Here is a 19,922-nt window from a genome sequence, read left to right on the forward strand (position 1 = left end):
ACAGAAGGATGCTAGTATTGACCTAACATCCTGTTCGTGGAGTCAGACAAAAGAGAGTCAACACTCAGGCAGTATGATTCAGCAGTAAGGAAGCTAGCCATCTTTCTAAAAGAATCAGATGTCCAGAAGATGACTACGAATCTGGCAATTTCATTTTTTAGAACTCTGTTCAAAAAAGGCCTAGCCGCTAGTACCATTACTACGACTAACTCTGCCTTGAGGAAGATATTTCAGTTTGGCTTTAATATTGATTTGACAGATTTGTACTTTTCGTCTATCCCTCGAGCATGTGCTCGTCTGAGACCGGTGGACTGTCCTCACACGGTCTGGTTTTTAAACGATGTACTCAGGTTGGCTTCAGATACTGATAATGAATATGCTCATACATAACCCTTCTCAGGAAAACATTATTTTTAATGAGTCTGGCCTCAGGCGCCAGAATATCTGAACTGTCGGCTCTCTCTAGAAAACCAAATCATATTGATTTCCTCCCGTCAGGAGAAATTCTGCTCTTCCCAGATCGGAAATTCCTAGCAAAGAATGAAGACCCACAAAACAGCTGGTCTCCATGGAAGATTGTACCTCTCCCACAGGACCCATCATTATGTCCTATCGTTAAATTAAAATCTTATCTGGGCAGAACTTCTGAAAGGTCTTCAGGTCCTCTTTTTATTAGAGAGAAAGGTGGAACCATTTCCTTGAAGGGAATCAGACAACAAATTCTTTATTTTATTAAACAAGCCAATCCAGATTCAGTCCCTTGTGTCCATGATATCTGGGCAGTGGGTACCTCAGTTAATTATTTTCATAATATGAACTTCGAGGATCTTAAAAAATATACGGGTTGAAAATCCCCGACAGTATTTAAACGCCACTATCTGAAAAATTTAGAGGCCCTTAAATATTCGGCAGTGGCTGCAGGGAGCATTGTCTCCCCTGATTTGGCCTAGTTTTGTAACTCTATATCTGTATTCTATTATTTTGCTATTATTTTTTCTTTTGATACTCACTCTCACCTACCTGCCTCGCTTGTAATCCCTGCCTTTCTGCCTTATGTTCCGGTCTGGATTGCTCATCAACCCACTCCTGGACATGTACATAGTTCATAATTATTTGTTTTTGTGTTCATTACCTGTTGTTTTTTCCCAGGATATGGATTTGGTCATATTTGGTACTTTTTACCATTTGAAACTTGCTATTCTTACATTGGTTATTAAAACATAATTTTAAGAAAATTTTTATTTTCCTTATATATTTATAAAATTTTGTGGTTTACCAAGCTTGTATGGCCAATTCTTTGCTACTATTTCACCAGCTGACACAGGTTGAACCCAGAAAAGGGATTTTGACGAAGGAAAAATCTATTTCTGGGGGAAGACCTGTGTCGCCCGGTGAACCCATCCCTCTCTTCTCCTTGTTCCCCGCCCTTTAGCTGGCCCAAGCTTGGGTGCGTATTCCAGGAATGAAGATTTCGGGCAGAGGTTGTAGTAGTAGCGAGCGGAAGGTAGACGTAACGGCACCTCTCTAGAGAGGGATTTTGAGAGGAGACTTCTAATTGGCAAAGTATCTGTGGTAGTGGCTTCCACTCGCCCTTGTGCTATACCGACACCCTATAGGGGTGAGCGAGCTGGGGGTAGTAACTCCAGCATTCCATATGGCTTTTTTCTCTGGTATATTTAGCATCTATTTATACCTAGAAATGTGTGCTACAGGAACATTTCACCGGGCGACACAGGTCTTCCCCCAGAAATACATTTTTCCTTCGTCAAAATCCTTTATATGAGTTAATATTTACTGAGACAAGTAATTTTTTAAATTTTTTAATAAAGCGGTTTATAAACCCTTACATACACATATATCCACACACATATAGGCTTGGATACTAAATCATAGCAAAACAGACATTTTTGCTAAACCTCAAATAGTTTTAGCATGTTATATTACAGGCGGTCCCCGGGTTATGACAGGGGTTCCGTTCTTGAGACGTGTCGTAAGCCGAAAATCGTCGTAAGCCGGAACATCGTCAAAAATCCTAAGAAAACCTTACTTTTAATGCTTTGGGTGCATTGAAAACTATGCAAACTGCATTCTTATGGCATTTTTCATAAAAAAAACCCATCAAATATTGATTATTTTGCATTTTTGGTGTCATATTTCATCTCCCAGATGAGCGTTGTAGGCATCGTAACCCTGGAAAAAATGTCTATTGACAAGCGTCGTAACCTCCGAACGTCGTAAGCCGACACCGTCGTAACCCGGGGACTGCCTGTACTAATAAACTAGCCTATATAAAACCACCATACCAACACTAATCTGCCTGTTAGGTTATTTTACCTTATAAGTAAATCAACAAATACTCTAAGCATAACTTAGAGTGATATTTTGAATTACAATTTCAGCACCCTATTCAACGTGTTACATAAAAACCACCACTTAAAATGTAGCTCCAAGTTTTAGACTACTATTACATTTGGCACCTGTTGCCAATTTGACTGGCCTTAGAATAAGTATTCTAGGCTAACAACTTTGATTAATATTATTGGTAAGGGATTCAGGGATTCACTACTTAACACTAGGAATCATCCGGCTTGGTTTATTTCGGTCATACTAAACATGGCAAAATAAAATTAAAATGGTGTAGCCTGTTTATCTACTTCTAAGTACTTATCACCGAAAAAATTAGGTAAGGTACTTAGGGTTTATTTAATCATCATTTTAAAGATATACTATCTTCGGTTACGGGCCATGATAATTGCCATTCCTAGTCTAAAATTACTTGTCCTAAACTGGCTAGGCTACTTGCTCATGTAGGCTACTGCCTCGGAAATTGTAGAAGCCATTATCTGAAAAGATTAACTAAATTAATAATACAATATGGAGTAGTTCTTTAGGCAAAAAAAAACTTCCAACACAAATTTATTTAAAACACTTTTCGCGCTTGTAAAGGCTAGTCTGGAACACGTGTCTCGCTGGTCACGTGTTCTAAACAACAACGGACGGGTAAACAAAACATCTTGTTCAACAGTTTTTAACTTAACTGTTTTAACTAAGTCTTAAAAATAATCACTTAACTTTCAAATTTTGGCGATTCCATGATTCTGGAGATTGATTTTGAAGAAAAAATCTCAAGATAGAGGAGCACTGGCAGAATAGACTATCATCTGTGATGACCAGAAGAGTAATGATTCTTGATCTTTTGGCCAGCCCGAACATAAAACAAGATGGCCGATGCGCATGCGCAATAGTCACTTCTACAGGTTTTGACGTAGGAAACTGGGTACAGCTTCACTGAAGACAAGATAGTATGCCTTCTCGTCTTTGAGTCCATTATACTATATCACTTGTCATTCATACTGTTTATCATTATGGCATAATTCCCAGCTACAAGACCAGGTTAAAAGATATTTCTTTAATATCAGTCTGATCACCGTGGGGCGCTGGCGCACACAATGGAGGGTAACTCCTTTGAGGACGAAACAGCAACTATGCTATCAAAAAGGAAATTTAACTGCAATAAAGATGTATAATGACAGACAACTACAAAAACTAAAAAAGAACTTATAGTAGCTGTCATAATATAGTATAAGGTTTAAGGGAAACCTCAATCAGCTACTTGGATGCTTGAAAAGAAATTTTTACTTAACCACTGAAAAATGCAGAAAAATCCTTATAACCAAAATATACTTACAAAAATGAAAAATTGCAAGATATAATAAAAAGTAGAAAAAAAAAGAATATCAGAAAATCCAAATTCAAAGCCAAACAGACTTTTGGAAGAACTCTGAGCTCTGACCAAAGTGTACAGCCACACAAAAGATACTGTGGGCTACCAGGGGACCCTAAGGAAACCAAATTCACTGGTGCCATCTAGCAAAGATTGAGTGGTTCTTTCTTCTGATTATGAGGTATCTTAGATTTCTGCAAATGCACACCCAATTTATATAAAAGTAATGTATTTGTGTGGCAACAGATAGAATGAGTGCACTAGTGGCAATGGAAAATCACATACTGTACTCAACAACATGTTAAAATAACATAGACTTACCACTACTTTAGAATTTTGCACTTTAATCCGATGCAAAATAAAAGGTACACTTTATATATAGTTGACTATGTATCATAAATGTAGTGTATTTTAAGAAGGCCTTACCTACGTCCCTGCATACGTCGTTCTTCTAGTTGCTTCCTGTATACTTTCAAATGTTCATTTAGCCGTTCTTGTATGATTATTTCTGCCTCTTTTTGTTTTTGTACAGAAAGCTGCTGTTTCCGCCAGTCTATTACTTCATTTGCTCTACGATCAGATTCAACTTCTAAAATCAAGTCTCCTGCTGCAGGTAGATCTCTCCACCCTATTATCTAAGGTAAGGACAAAAATATAAAATCCTACTAAAAGAGCTTACTGTTGTGTCTTTACTGTTGTCCCCAGGGAGATCATTTAGTTTTAACTCATTTGAAAGTGAATATTGGAAACTTAAAATACAGCACAAAACAAAAGATAATTCATATCTTACATCATCAATTTCAGGGAGAAATATGTGATAAAATACCAACATAAAGGTAAATATACTCGCAAAACAATTACCTTTCTGGGCTCAGCCCGTGTCGCTTCGTGAAATGTCCTTTTAGCACACATTTCTAAGGTAAATATTACTAACATTACCAGAGAGAGAAAAAAAAAAAAAAAACTAAAATGGAATGTCAGAGTATTCTGACTCACTCACCTTACATAAAAAGGTGTCGGTATGGTTTCTGGGGCGAGTGAAACCACTACCACGGGTCTCTTACCATTTAGATCCATCCTTCTACAAAATCCCCTTACTTGAGAGGGCCGACACAAGGCCTGCACCAGCTACTACTATTACTAGCGCTCCCGACGTCATCACGAGCGCCTCTAGCAGTCATCCTTTCCGTTAGCACCATCTTGCACACACGTGTTTTTTCTTGCTGTTTTGTGCTCGCTTTTTTGGATTTATCCTATCACCATGAAACTCCAAGCCATCACCGCAGCTAAGTTAAGTATTGCTAAAGTGTTTCACTTAGTTTTAGCCAGCCAGGGACCCGTTTAACCATTTTTATTTAGGTTTTAAGACGGCGCCCTCCTCGGCCTGGTTATAGAGTCATCTCAGGCCGCTCGTCCCACGTGTTTCATTACTTCATGCTTCTTCGGTCTCCCATACCGTTGTAGCTTGAATTTAGCAGTATATATATGCCTACATTTTTGTGCGTTGTGCAAGATTTTACGTTATTGTGCTTTACTAGCTTTCACAGGGATTTCTAGCTCGGTTTAGCTCGTAGCCTACAACGCTCCTTAGCTCAGTGTTCATGCATGCATGTTCCTTTGTTTAGGTCTGTTTAGGCTCCTTTAGGACATCTGTCCTTTCTTTTAGTCCTGCCACCCTGGCCGCCGCCCTCCGTCCTTACGTATCGGCAGAGGCCAGCTCCCGAGTTGTTCGGCGCCATCCCTTCTGGGTTGGTTAGCCTAGCTTCTCCAGGATGTTGCTTTCTCTCTATCTGTTTATTTATCTTCTCTTCCCCGGGAGTACCGCTCGCTCACGTTGCCCATGGCAACCATCCGAGCTCCCTCCCTTCTTCCCCCTCTACACGGGGGGGATATGGGAGTTGGCAGGGGGACATTCGAGGCTGACTCAGCCCTTACCGCTCTCACCCCTCGGTTCCAGGGGGGGGTCTCCCGTGCGATCGGGCTCGGCTGGCCACCCGGCTCGGCCGCGCTCGGACCTCCTCGGTTTCCGATCAGCTCTCTTTCACCCCGAGTCACCACCCTCCCCCACCACTCCGGCGGTGGGTCCCCTTGGCTCCGCCAGTCCTTAGGTGACTGAGAGAAGTCCCACCGCATGCGCCTCTCATATATTGCCTTATTTTACATCTTATTGCTTTGTTATTATTTGTTATTCTGTTTCGCTAAGCCGGCGGAGTTCGCGCTCACCATCCGGGTTCTCCTCCTGCCTGCGAGTTTTTGTTACAGCGGAGCTACGCTCCCCTGACTGGTTTTTTATTAGCCTCCTCATGCTCCTCCCCGCTGTCCTCGTACTCCTCGCTCTGGCGTATAGGCAGGTAACTGGTTTGGTGAATCTCCTTATTCCGGTAACACCGGAATCGTACTGAAACTAGTCTACCAGCTCTATCGGACACCCACCACTCACGCCAGGAGAGCAAGGGGAGGCTAATCCCTATGTCAATCACTCCGGTATCCTCCGGTGTCATAATATATCACTTCCTGGACTTAGTCCAATTAGTCAGTGTCGATACTCATGTATCTGTTCACTTACAGGCCACCCATTGCCAGGAATCTGGATGTAATGCTGTCCTACAGGACCCCTGTGGGCACGAGGTCTGCCAGACCCATGCTGTCTGCGTTATTTGCTACGGGGACATAGCGGTCTGGCACCACGAGAGTTGCTCTATTTGTTATGATCTGGTAGATCAGGTTACCTCCGGAGTAAGTACCGTCCGGAGAACAACTGTTATATAATTTGGCCTATATGTATACAGTCCTAATAAGTGATATATCTATATATAAACATATAATTTTAGTCTCCCTAGCTTAGTATTTATACTAACCTTCTCTTACAAGCTGCTCAAGCCGTCAGGGACGCCACGACAACCACCTTGAAACCCTGGGTCGGTGGGTTCGGGAGGAACGTCACCAAGGGGCAGCCCTACATCCTCGACAAGAAGATGGCTGCTCTGATCTTCCCCGGCGGAAAGACGACCTCCTAAGTCGACCCGGCAGCGGCGGCCCCGTACATCGCCACCATCCAACATCAGGTGGCTCAAGCCTTGGCAGACCCGGGGAACTCAGAAATCATCGACGACGTGGCAACTCTCAATTTGGACCTCGAGCCCATGGCGGTAGGGGAAACACGGAGGACGTTAGACGAGGCAGGTTTGCTAGGGGCTCAAGGGCTTCCCTTGGGTCATTCTGGATCGTCTTCCCCTATCCCTTCTACCTCTTCCTTCCAAGGATTTTCGGAGAGTGAACTTTCGGTTAGACCGAAGTCCACCCAAGCTATCCCTAAAGTTAAGGGAAAGCGGGAACCTAAGACCCTTGAGAAGACGCTGCCTAAGAAGACAGCGCCTAGTGCTTCTCATAAGACTCCAGCTCACCATCTTGGAGCAGAGAAGCCAAAATCGTCTTCTTCTCACTCTAAAGGGTCCAGAGGCAAGTCCTCGAGGGACAAAGCTCAGCTCCTGTCTGATCCTGAGCCTTCGACCTCTACGGCGGAAAGCAGGAACCTAGTTCCTTTGACTCAGAGGCCTTCACTGCAAACATCATGCAGCAAATGGGGAGCCTAGTTGGAAACTTAGTCCAAGAAAAAGTTTCAGGAGATGCTTTCCCACATCTCATCTTCCTTTGAGGAGTCAGGCCAGTCGATCCGGAACATTTCGGAAAGGCTGGCCAGTCAGGAGAACCTGATTGCAGGACTCCGGGAGAACCCAATGGCAGTTTTCCCCCAACCCGGTGTGGCTGCTCAGGCCATGCCGGACTACAACTTCCTCCCTCCTTATACGGCGAGCAATCCTTGGAGGATCTCGTCCTACGCCCCCTTTAAGGACGGGATGCTAACATTGGCGGATTGTGGTACTCGAAGGCTTGAGGACTTCGAGTTCCACCCAGCTGACTTGCAACCCCCCTTCATTGGTTACGCCCGCCTTACGGAGGCAGCTATGAGGAGGGAGGATAAGATCCCCAAAGAGACCATAATCTCTGGTCGGGATCAGGTTCAGCGAGATTGGCTGAGGAGCCTAGAAGAATGGGAGTGCATCAACACCAGGATGCAAGCCTTCAAGAGCGCCTTTACCATTTTTGTGGTGGACGGAGAGACCCCCATTCCGTTCACCACAAAAGTGGCTGAGTTAACTCAACAGGCCGCAATGAGGGACGAACCGATGCCTCAGCTCCGGGAAACGGAGCCCACGTCTCTCCTCCTCCCAGGTACGGAAGATCTTTGGGCAGATCTTCCAGCCACCTTTACGGTAGGGAAGCTAAAGCCGGATTGTGCAATAACACAATTCAGTGAAAGGCTCCCCAGGCTCCCGGACAATCTTATCCAGGCTGAGTTTGATGCTAGAACCAGGTTAGGGAGGTCTCTCAATATCCTGGTTATGACAGAGGTTTTGGCCATGACCTATGGTAACGAACCTCTGTTTAAGCTAATATCCAAGTCACATCTGCATACGGTACAATGTGACTTGTACGACTTTGTTGTGGCAAGGCGTAAGCGTAACTGTAGAAAACACATTCTGCAGGAAGCCACCATCCGCCATGAACCTAACAAGTTGCTGGTGGCTTCGATCTGGGGTGCTGATCTTTTCCCAGAATCGATAATTAACTCTATTCAGCCTGAGGCAACAAGACTCAACCAGAGTCTCAAGGTTCGTTGGGGCCTTTCAAGCAAAAGGAAGCCAGAGTCAACTTCCTCAGCTAGAAAGCCTAAAAAGCCGAGGAAATTCCAGCCTTTCCAGGCTACCCAACAACAACAGGTAGTGCAGGCAGTGTCAGTCTCCCAAGTGGCACAGCCCTCCACTTCAAAGGCCCAGCCTCAACAGCAATTTCTGCTGTTGACTCCTCAGGGCCAGGCTTCTACCTCCTTTGCGGTCTCCCCGGCCTTCAACCCAGTGTTTGAAGGCCAAGCTTTCCAACCTTTTAACAGGTTCGGGAGGGGCAACAGGGCTAGGGGTGCATTTCGCCAAGTGGAAGAGCAACCAGCAGTAGGAAGCACCTACGAGGAGGGCGCGGGTCTCGACCTGCCCCAAGTCAATGAGAACCCTCAGGTAGGAGGGAGGCTGTTCCTTTATCGACACAGATGGGGGTTCAGCAACTGGGCACAGAGCATTGTGTCCAAAGGACTAGGGTGGAGCTGGACCAAAGGTCCCCCTCCATCCAAGACCTTCTATCAACAACCAAAAACGGAATTGATGGAGTATGCTCAAGAGCTACTTCAGAAAGGAGTAGTGTCAAAAGTCAGGCATTTAAAGTTTCAAGGTCGCTTGTTCAGCGTGCCAAAGAAAGGCTCAACCAAACGAAGAATAATTCTAGACTTGTCCCGTCTAAACTTATTCATTCGTTGTGACAAGTTCAAGATGCTCACTATCTCGCAGGTGCGGACCTTACTTCTTCGTGGGGCCGTCACCACCTCTATTGATCTTACAGACGCATATACTATCATATCCCAGTGGCAAGACACTTCCGCCCATACCTAGGTTTCAGGCTAGGGAACCAGGCATTCTCCTTCAAGGTAATGCCCTTCGGGTTGAACGTGGCCCCCAGGGTATTTACGAAGGTGGCAGAGACAGTAGTTCAACAACTAAGGTCCCAGGAGATAATGGTAGTTGCGTATCTGGACGATTGGCTCATTTGGGCAACAAGCATCGAAGAGTGCCACAAAGCAAAGGTCAAGGTAATACAATTTCTGGAACATCTGGGGTTCCGGATAAACAAGACCAAGTCCAGGCTAACACCGGACTCTCGCTTTCAGTGGCTCGGCATTCAGTGGGATCTGAACTCCCCCACACTATCAATTCCGGCGTCCAAGAGGAAAGAAATAGCCAAAGCAACCAAGCAATTTCTCAAGTGCAAACAGACATCAAGGAGAAGCCGGGAAAGAATCCTAGGCTCTCTTCAATTTGCCTCAGTAACAGACGTTCTGCTGAAGGCAAAACTAAAAGACATAAACCGTGTCTGGCGCTCGAGAGCAAACAACAAGTCCCGGGACAAATTGTCAGCCATCCCGGCGATACTTCGCAAACGACTCCGCCCCTGGGTGGAGGTAAAAAATTTATCAAAGTCAATTCCTCTACAGTTCCCCCCTCCGGCATTACTTATCCACATGGATGCTTCACTAAGCGGCTGGGGAGGATACTCTCAGTACAAAAAAGTACAAGGGACTTGGTTCCTTCAATTCCATCAGCTTCTCATCAATGTGTTGGAAGCTATGGCGGTATTCCTCACTCTGAAAAGACTTCTGCCAGCCAAGGGATCTCACATCAAGCTGGTATTAGAAAGCGCAATAGTAGTGCACTGCATCAACAGAGGCGGCTCCAAATCAAGCCATGTGAACCATGTCATGATAGCCATATTTTCTCTGGCAGCCAAGTAAAAATGGCACCTGTCCTCCACTCACCTAGCGGGAGTGAAGAACGTGATAGCAGACGCCTTGTCTCGCTTAGTCCCTCTAGAGTTGGAGTGGTCTCTGGACAGGCGTTCGTTCCTGTGGATCTGCCAGCAGGTTCCAGGACTCCAGGTGGATCTTTTTGCCACAGAGTCGAACCACAAGCTTCCCTGCTATGTGGCTCCCAACCTGGACCCTCTGGCTCATGCCACGGACGCCATGGCCATAGATTGGAATCAGTGGAAGAAAGTATACATCTTTCCTCTAGTGAATCTTCTACTGAAAGTTTTGAGCAAACTCAGGACTTTCAAGGGACAAGTTGCCCTAGTAGCCCCCAATTGGCCCAAGAGCAACTGGTTCCCACTTCTGCTGGAATTGGGTCTCCGACCTCAACAGATTCCCAATCCCAGGCTATCTCAAGTAGTGCAAATGAAGACTGTGTTCGCTTCCTCAGGAATTCTCAAAACCCTAACTTTATGGACTGCATGAAGTTCGCGGCTAAAAGGGATGCAGATATCAATCCTCACAACATCCTATTCCTAGAATCGGATAAAAGAGAATCAACCCTTCGTCAGTATGACTCAGCCATTAAGAACTAGCCAAATTTCTGAGGGGAACCGAAACTCAAACCATGACTACCAACCTGGCTATTTCCTTCTTCAGATCCTTATTTGAAAAAGGTTTAGCAGCCAGTACTATTACTACCACTAAATCAGCTCTAAAGAAAATATTCCAGTATGGTTTTAAAATAGACCTAACAGACTCCTATTTTTCTTCTATTCCTAGAGCTTGTGCTAGACTCAGACCAACAGAGAGACCTAGCTCAGTTTCATGGTTCTTAAATGATGTTCTCAAACTGGCCTCGGATACTGATAACAACTCATGCGATTTCTTGCCCCTCCTGAGGAAAACATTATTTCTTTTAAGTCTGGCCTCAGGAGCCAGGGTATCTGCACTGTCGGCTCTATCTAGAGACTCGGGTCATATAGAATTTCTACCATCAGGAGAAGCTCTTCTCTCTCAAGATCGTCAATTTTTGGCCAAAAACGAGGACCCTTCAATGAGATGGGCCCCTTGGAAGATCCTCCCTCTTCCTCAAGACCCCTCCTTATGTCCAGTTACTGCCTTATGAGCATATCTGTCCAGGACAGCCATGAGATACTCTGGCCCTTTGTTTATGAGGGAAAAGGGTGGCACCATTTCCTTAAAAGGTATTAGACAACAAATTTTATACTTTATTAAACAAGCCAACCCAAACTCGTTCCCTAAAGTCCACGACATTTGGGCAGTAGCTACCTCGATCAACTATTTTCAACATATGAATTTTGATGATCTGAAAAGTATACAGGCTGGAAATCGCCGACAGTGTTCAAACGTCACTACCTTAAATCCTTAGAAACTCTTAAATTTCCAGCAGTGGCAGCGGGAAACACAGTTTCCCCTGACACTGCCTAAGTAGTTTAGTTAATTAGATCCAGATCTCCTTTCTACCTGCCTCACTGACATCCTTCCTGCAATCCTGCCACCATGTACTCCCTTTTTAAAAGCCTTAGCTGCCAAAAAAGGGCACCTATTGTGATGTTTTCCTTATTTTTTTGCTAGGATTACTCACACCTGTAAATAACCTATTATATTGTGTCTAGTTTTAAGATTAATATAACTTATATTGGATAATTTTAAGTATGTATTATAATCTTTGTAGTCTTAAGTTTTCTAGATTATAGTACTTTTATAACAATTGTTTTTTATTTTTCCCTTACTCATTTTATATCCTCTTTCAAGCTTGTGGCCATTTCTCTGGTAATATTTCACGAAGCGACACGGGCTGAGCCCAGAAAAGGGATTTTGACGAAGGAAAAACCTATTTCTGGGCAAGGGTCCGTGTCGCCCAGTGAAATCCCACCCTTCATTACACCCACCATTGGGCCCAAGCTTGACAGTCTAACTCTAAGGATGACCGCTAGAGGCGCTCGTGATGGTGTCGGGAGCACTAGTAGTAGTAGTAGCTGGTGCGGGCCTTGTGTCGGCCCTCTCAGGTAGGGGGATTTTGTAGAAGGATGGATCTAAATGGTAAGAGACCCGTGGTAGTGGTTTCACTCGCCCTAGAAACCATACCGACACCTTTTTATATAAGGTGAGCGAGTCAGAATACTCTGACATTCCATTTTAGTTTTTTTTTTCTCTGGTAAAGTTAGTAATATTTACCTTAGAAATGTGTGCTAAAAGGACATTTCACTGGGCGACACGGGCCCTTGCCCAGAAATAGATTTTTCCTTCGTCAAAATCCCTTTACACGGTCACATAGCATGATAGAGAGAGAGAGAGAGAGAGAGAGAGAGAGAGAGAGAGAGAGAGAGAGAGAGAGAGAGAGAGAGCACTTAAAAAGTTATACAACAAGAAATTAGATATTCTGAATTCATTTACCACTAGTTTTTTTTTTGGGAAACCAAGACCATTAGCTACTGCTAAAGCAGAGACAGTGCAAGTTGTAAGGCCACCATGAAAAAGTAAACCAAAAATCATACTGACATTATCAGCACATACAAGAGTGAGCAAAACAAGTAGCTTAAAATAGTAAATAAAACATTTACAACTGGATTTATTAAATACAGAACAAATTATAATTATTATTTCACAACAAAACTCTCTACTTTATATTAGCCTTATTGAAGTTTTATGCCTCAGGGCTCCACTTAGCTTCTAATGACAAACTGTCTCATTATGCATTTGTCACTATGTAAACAGCAGCAATTTCTGTTCTTGTTATTTCAAATAAATAACCATTCATTATTTTTAATAATTACTTACAGTATATATATATATTCATACATTTATAGAATGCACTGAAAAGTAACACCTTTATTTCATATCTATTCTACCAGGCTGAAAGGGCATCTCAAAGCACTCTCAAAGCTCAAGTCTAAATCTGAGATCTTAAAGGACCTCTCCTGGCTGTGAATCTAACCAACCCCCTGCTTCCGCCATGCATACTGTATCTGGCTCTGGCAGTTCAACAGAATTTAGCAGGTTTCCAACTCCTGGTCCTGCTCACTCTTCAAGCAGCTCTCAGTCACAATACCTTCATAGATACTACATTAGTGCCAACTGATGGTTGCACAAGTGAAATTAATAATTCTAGTAGCCATCGCTGATTTATTTTTTCAAAACTACCTATTGCCTACAGCCACTCATGTCTTACTGAAGAACAGGTACTATATAGCAGTGCAATTAATAACAACAGTTCTTTGTTCTGCTACTACCCCATCCAGTGACATGTAACTACCTTTTCTGATAACTGACCCAGATCAAGTTGCACCAGCTACTTACTTTACCTTTGCTTTTTCCAGACACTCCCCATTATTATTACATCTGACCTATCTAGATACAGTTACAATTTTGGTTCAAGTTTCTTATACTGCTCAACTGTACATGACTACATCACTATTTACATACATGCCATTGGCTCACTTTTTACCAGTTATGCTACTACTTCTGCAGAGAGGTACGTACTGACTGATCTAGTTTCAGCCCCTGCTTCATGTCACTAGTAAAGACCAGTATTCTATGATGCAGCCACTAATTTTTTCTTCCTCTAGAATACAAATGTTATTCTCTTTGCAAAGGATTGTGACATTAACAGGTAACATTGTACTATGGAAGTATCTTAAGTACTTGAGAAGAGAACTAATATATTTTTCAACAGCAAATCTCTGATAGCTGGTCTTGGCCACAATAGTATGTATTATAATCTTTGTAGTATTAAGTTTTCTTGATTATAGTACTTTTATAACAATAGTATAAAAGGACTCAAGGCAGGAGAGCTCTCTCCCCTGCCTACAGTAATTACCAGAGGTCTTTCTATTCACTGTACTCATACAGTTGTACCAACAATATGCAAATTAGCCATGCCTGAAATTACTCTTAGGTCTGCTATTGCAAAAACACCAGTGCCTTATCACTGACATGTTTCAGGTAATTGCTTAGTCTTACCCCCTGTGAAAATTTAGCCCCACAAGTTTTCAGCAGTTAAGTATAACTGGCAAATTTGCTGACTGGTACATCCCTCAGGGCAAGGATTCTTGGTTAGGCTAACAGATCGTGGGTTTTTTGCTTCCCTTTAACACTGACATCGACCTGACTCCACCATTGGTATGAGGGATAATACAGATAGATGCTTCCTTGACAGGCTGGGAAAGCCAATGGGAGGATTGTCAGGTAGCTGGAAGCTGGTCACCTGTTCTGAGGAAGTGTCACATCAACTTAGTGGAGCTGATAGCTGTCTTTCTATCTCTCAGAAACTGATGTCTCCCTAGAGGACTCATATTTCATATTTTGTTGGTCCTAAATGACTTGTATCATGAAGTTGGCTTCTATCTCAGCCACTCTCAATGCAACCATGCTTTCTATCCTAGACAGCTCAGGCAAGGAAGTGGCACTTGTCAGCAACCCATCTCATGGGTCACTCAAGTAATAGCAGATTCCCTGTCAAGGTGAATGGTAGCTTTGAACGTGTAGCTGTTTGAAAAACCTTCATTTCAAATGATTGCCAATGTACTTCAACATCCAGAATAGGACCAGTTTGACATACACAAGTGCCGTCGACTTCCAGTTTGTCTTCAGACATGTACATTTGGGCAAGAGCAAGTGATACATTCCTGTACTACAGGAATGGAACAATTGACCGACAATCTACTTCCTTCCGTCATTGTCCCAGAATATGAAGGACCTAAATAGATTGCCAACCTTCAACATAATACTCAAGTTTCAGTTAATGGTGCCGATAACCGAAACTTGGCCTGTTATTGCACCATAAATCACTGCTTTTATGGCAATAGACAAACGCCATAGAACCGTATCGCCATTAACCGAGTCTGCCGATAACCGGGGACTGCATGTATATATATATATTGTAATGAACTACTCATTTCCTCATTGAAAATGTATGCTAACACTCTTAAAAATGGCCTTGCCTGGAGGGACAAACAAAAATCTATGGCAGAGGGCCGATATTACTGAAAGAGGAGGAATTTACATAAACTCTAGGTTTTAGTTTTAAAACTATATTTATGTTAAGTTACGGGTAGGTCCAGGAATTAAAGAGGTGGTTGATTGTTGGTCCACCAGAAACATGTGGTTGGGAAATGAGCCAGATACGGGGATCAGAATTTGTGCAAAGCAGGTTATTTCAATGCAAGCCTTATTCCAAAGGGTTCCCAATTTTCTCCCACAATCAGGCACATTATTTGTCTGCAAAGAGATTGTATTGTAGTATCAGTACTAAGGCAAGGAACACGTGGGAAACGTTACACACTATACTTGCTCTCAGGATTAAATATTACAACTCATGCCATAACTGTATTATTGGCACCTCAAGGTGCCAATAATACAGTTATGGTGCCATAACATGTCTAACAGAGGCACCATTACCCAGTTATTGGCACCATTAACCAAAACTTGGTGCCATGAGTGCCATAAATTGCAGAGTTTCGGTTAATAGCAGTTTTCGGTTATCAGCGCCATGCTGAGAATGGAACCCCTGCTGATAACTGGTGACTGCCTCTGTGTGTGTGTGTGTGTGTGTGTGTATATATATATATATGTATATATATATATATATAATATATATATATATATATATATATATATATATATATAGTATAATATATATATATAGATATATATATAAGTATATAGGGGAGCTCATTAGTCTTGATTGAGAGTCCTCCTGAGAGAAGGAAACTTTGAGGTAAAACCAAATCCTTCAACGGTACGGCAGGTGGAAGAGAGGACATTGATTTGAAATAAACATGTCACAGTGATCAGTGCTTACGCTCCAACCCTTCTTGCAGAGGATCAAACAAAAGAATTATTTTATGCCGCTTTAGACACAGCTCTCACAGCTATCCCTAATGAAGACAAAGTAATCCTCTTAAGGGGGCCGGCCAGAACCCCCTATATATGGTGGTATAGGGCAAAAAATGCAAAGCCATGAAAAAATTCATGGAGCTTCATATGGCAATTGAGAATATGTATACGAAATATTTCGTCAAAATTCCTCTTACTTTCGTAGTTACAGGGTAATTAGTTAACGTAACTCAATAAGCCTAAAACATTGATCCGTACAAGAAAATGCAATATTTCTTCTATTATCGTAAATTTTGATAATTATTGTCAAAGAAATTGGGAGAAATGGCATCTGTACACATTCCCCGAGTCGAGAAGGAGACTTCAGCTCAGCTACCAAGTCCAGTCATGATTCAGTGCGATCACAGACTTCAAGTAGTTTACACGTTCGATTTCACCCGACATTCGCTTGCTTTTACGTATATTTATGTATGTTTCGGCAAGAATTTCATCATGCCAATGAGGAAAAGACAAGGAGAACATCTCGCTAACATACAGACGAAGAAAAATCGCTCAAGTATTATTACAGAATATCATAATATACGCGTAGTTAGTGAAGAGAGAGGGGAGGGTTGCCTGACAGCACACGTCACACTGTGCCCAAGGCTATGATCTTAGAGCAAAGAGATCTTCATTTATGATAAATAACAAAGTTTTGGTTTTTTAATACCCAAAATGGAATATGAAATTCATAATAATCATGATTTATTAAATTGTCTTTGTAAAAAGAGAGTACACCTTCGAGTTTCACCTCCGACATTCTCTTGCATTTACGTTTGTTTATCTTTGTTTCGGCAAGAATTTCATCATGCTAAAGAGGAAAATACAAGGAAAACATCTCGCTAACATACAGAAGAAGAAAATTCGCTGTAATAAGCAGAGTTAGTGAAGGGGAGAGAGAGAATTGCGTAGGAAGGAGTGCCCCATCTTGCCTCAAGCAGTGCCCCAGGCTGTGATATATGAGCAAAGGGATCATCATTTATAATTAAATTATAATAAATAAAATAGTTTTGGCTTATTAATACACAAAAAAGAAATATACATTTATAATAATCATTATTTATTAACATTGTCTTTATAGAAATACGAAGGAAAACTTTGAACGCCTGTATCTCAAAACTATACTTATTGACCTTCAAAATCTATCTTCTCACTTAGCTTTAAAGCTATAACATTGGAATTTGGTATATAACTCAGAAAGACATTATAGAACAATCAAATAGAGCCCTTTTTTCCAATTTTTGTTTCGTCTTTTTTTTATAAATTTTTTCTCCTGATTTATAGGGTTTATTTTTTTACCATATTGAAAAATTCATATCTAGCAAAATAATGACTTTTAGAAAAAAACTCCTCAATCGATTGGAGGTCTACATCAGGTCTATATATGGTAGTAATCCCAGGTCTTAATATTAAATATCAAGGAAGGAGATAGAATTTGAAAAATGGTTATTTTCGGGATAAATTGCCCTGGCGTCACAAAACCGAAGGTCAGAGGCGAAAATCATATGCAGTTTGGAGATGTCCCAAGTCACCTTATTAGTGGTATGAATATCAAAGTCCTGTCCTTAAAAAATGGCATTAGCCGGCCAGCCCCCTTAAGTGACTTTAATACCAGAGTAGGACGAGACAGTGATATCTGGAGAGGTACCATTGGAAAAGAAGGTGTTGGCAAAATTAATGTAAATGGAACACTCCTACTCTTGAAGTGTGTAGAACATGATCTGGTAGTAATTAATACTCTTTTTAGGCAGAAAAATAAACTTAAAACCACCTGGCAACATCCAAGATCTAAACATTGGCGTCTCTTAGATTACATTATAGTAAAATCTCATGATCGAAAGCATGTATTACTTACAAGATCAGTGACAGGATCCGAAGACTGCTGGACTGACTACCGCCTGGTATACTCTTGTATTAGGATGAAGATATTGACTAAAAAGAGAAACACGCATGCACTAAAGTGACTGAAGTTTAACGTTGATTCACTTAAGAACGACTCGAATAAGCTTGAACTTCAGCGGTGTCTCGCTAATAAACTAGAACAGGAATATCCACCCATTATTGTTGATCACTGGAGTAAATTTAAGAATTCCGTAATCAGCACATGTAAAGAATCAGTTGGTCTGAAGAAATACGAACATCAAGACTGGTTTGATCAGAATGATGCATCTATTCAAGAGCTTATTCAAAAGGCCAGAACATATCTGTTTGAACATCTGAATGACGAAAAGTCTGAAACAAAGAAGAAAATGCACGCACGGCAAAAGCTCAGATACAAAATGCCACAAGGGAAATGAAAAATAAGTGGTTGACAGACAAAGCAAATGAGCTCCAATCCTTCTTTGACAGAAATGACATGAGAAGCCTTTTCAGTGGAATGAAAACTATATTTGGGCCAAGTTCCCAAGGGCTAGCACCCTTATGTAGTCAAGACGGCACTCGACTCCTTAAAAACAATAATGAAATCCTGTGTCGTTGGAAAGAACATTGTGAAGAACTACTTAATAGAGACCCTGTGATAGACGAGGATGTACTACAACAACTCCCTCGTCTCCCACTGGATATGACACTTGCAGTGGTACCAACTCTAGAGGAAGTGGAGTTGGCTATCTTCTCTATGAAGAACAACAAAGCTGCGGGACCCGACAACATTCCTGCTGAAATATATAAATATGGAGGACCAACCTTACATCGTCAACTTCACCAACTAATTGAAAAAATCTGGATGCATGAGGAAATTCCAAATGACCTCATAGATCAACACAATGTATAAGAAAAAAGGGGACCGATCAGTTTGTGGAAATTACAGAGGAATTACCCTCCTGTCAGTAGCTGGAAAGGTCTTAGCAAGAATTCTTACAACAAGACTAACACCTCTAGCTGAGAAGATCCTACCTGAGTCTCTGTGGTTTCAGACCTGCTTGTGGTACAACTGACATGGTTTTCTCGGCGAGGCAGTTGCAAGAAAAATGTTGAGAACAACAAAAAGCCCTTTACATGGGAATCATTGACCTAACTAAAGCTTTTGACAGTGTCAGTTGTGAGCTGCTTTGGGAGATACTATCTAGGAAATGGATGCCCACCAAAATTCATAGAGATCCTGAGGCTACTACATGATAATATGTCAGTGACTGTAATGGCTAATGGTAGCCTTACTGAACCTTTCAAAGTTAAGTCAGGCGTAAAACAAGGTTGTGTAGCTGCTCCTACCTTGTTTTCCATATATATAACTGTTGTTTTGCCCCTCATTCAAGATGAATTGCCTCCAGGTATCTCCATAAATTACAGAACAGACAGAGGAATATTCAATATCAACCGGCTTAAGGCAAGAACTAAAGTCAATGTTACTGCTATTGTTGAGCTTCAGTATGCAGACGACAACGCTGTCTGTACTCAAACTGAAAATGATCTGCAAACTATACTGAATGCATTTGCAAATGCTTACTCTTGTCTTGGACTTTCCATCAACATCAAAAAAACCCAAGTATTATATCAGCCACCCCAAACTGAAGCCATAAGAGTTGCACCTACTATAGAAATTAATGGAGAAGCTCTAGAAACTGTAGAATGCTTCCCATACCTGGGCAGTCATCTATCTTCAAATGCCAATATTGATGATGAAGTTCAATATCGTCTAAGATGTGCTAACTCAGCTTTTTGAAAACTACGCAAGATAATTTTTAATGATCATGACTTGCGTGTTAACACCAAAATAAAGGTATATCAGGCAATAGTCCTACCTACCCTTCTTTATGGTTCCGAAACCTGGACAACTTACCGACGCCATGTTAAAGCCCTTGAGAAATTCCATCAGCGGTCCTTGCGAAACATCTTGAGAATAACTTGGGAAGACCGCCGCACTAAGTAAGTGTTCTTGAAGAGGCC

General features: G+C 42.0%; 1 protein-coding gene across 1 annotated transcript in view; it reads right to left on the bottom strand.

Annotated features, from left to right (window-relative positions):
• The window catches only part of LOC135218795 (translation initiation factor IF-2, mitochondrial-like), a 290,814-nt gene that overhangs the window by 89,681 nt on the left and 181,211 nt on the right, over positions 1 to 19,922 (bottom strand). The window contains exon 10 of the mRNA XM_064255245.1: positions 4,151 to 4,359. Within this exon, the coding sequence (XP_064111315.1) occupies positions 4,151 to 4,359 (209 nt within the window). The remainder of the gene's footprint in view (positions 1 to 4,150; positions 4,360 to 19,922) is intronic.

Source organism: Macrobrachium nipponense, chromosome 1, assembly GCF_015104395.2.
Source record: "Macrobrachium nipponense isolate FS-2020 chromosome 1, ASM1510439v2, whole genome shotgun sequence".
Classification (NCBI taxonomy): domain Eukaryota; kingdom Metazoa; phylum Arthropoda; class Malacostraca; order Decapoda; family Palaemonidae; genus Macrobrachium; species Macrobrachium nipponense.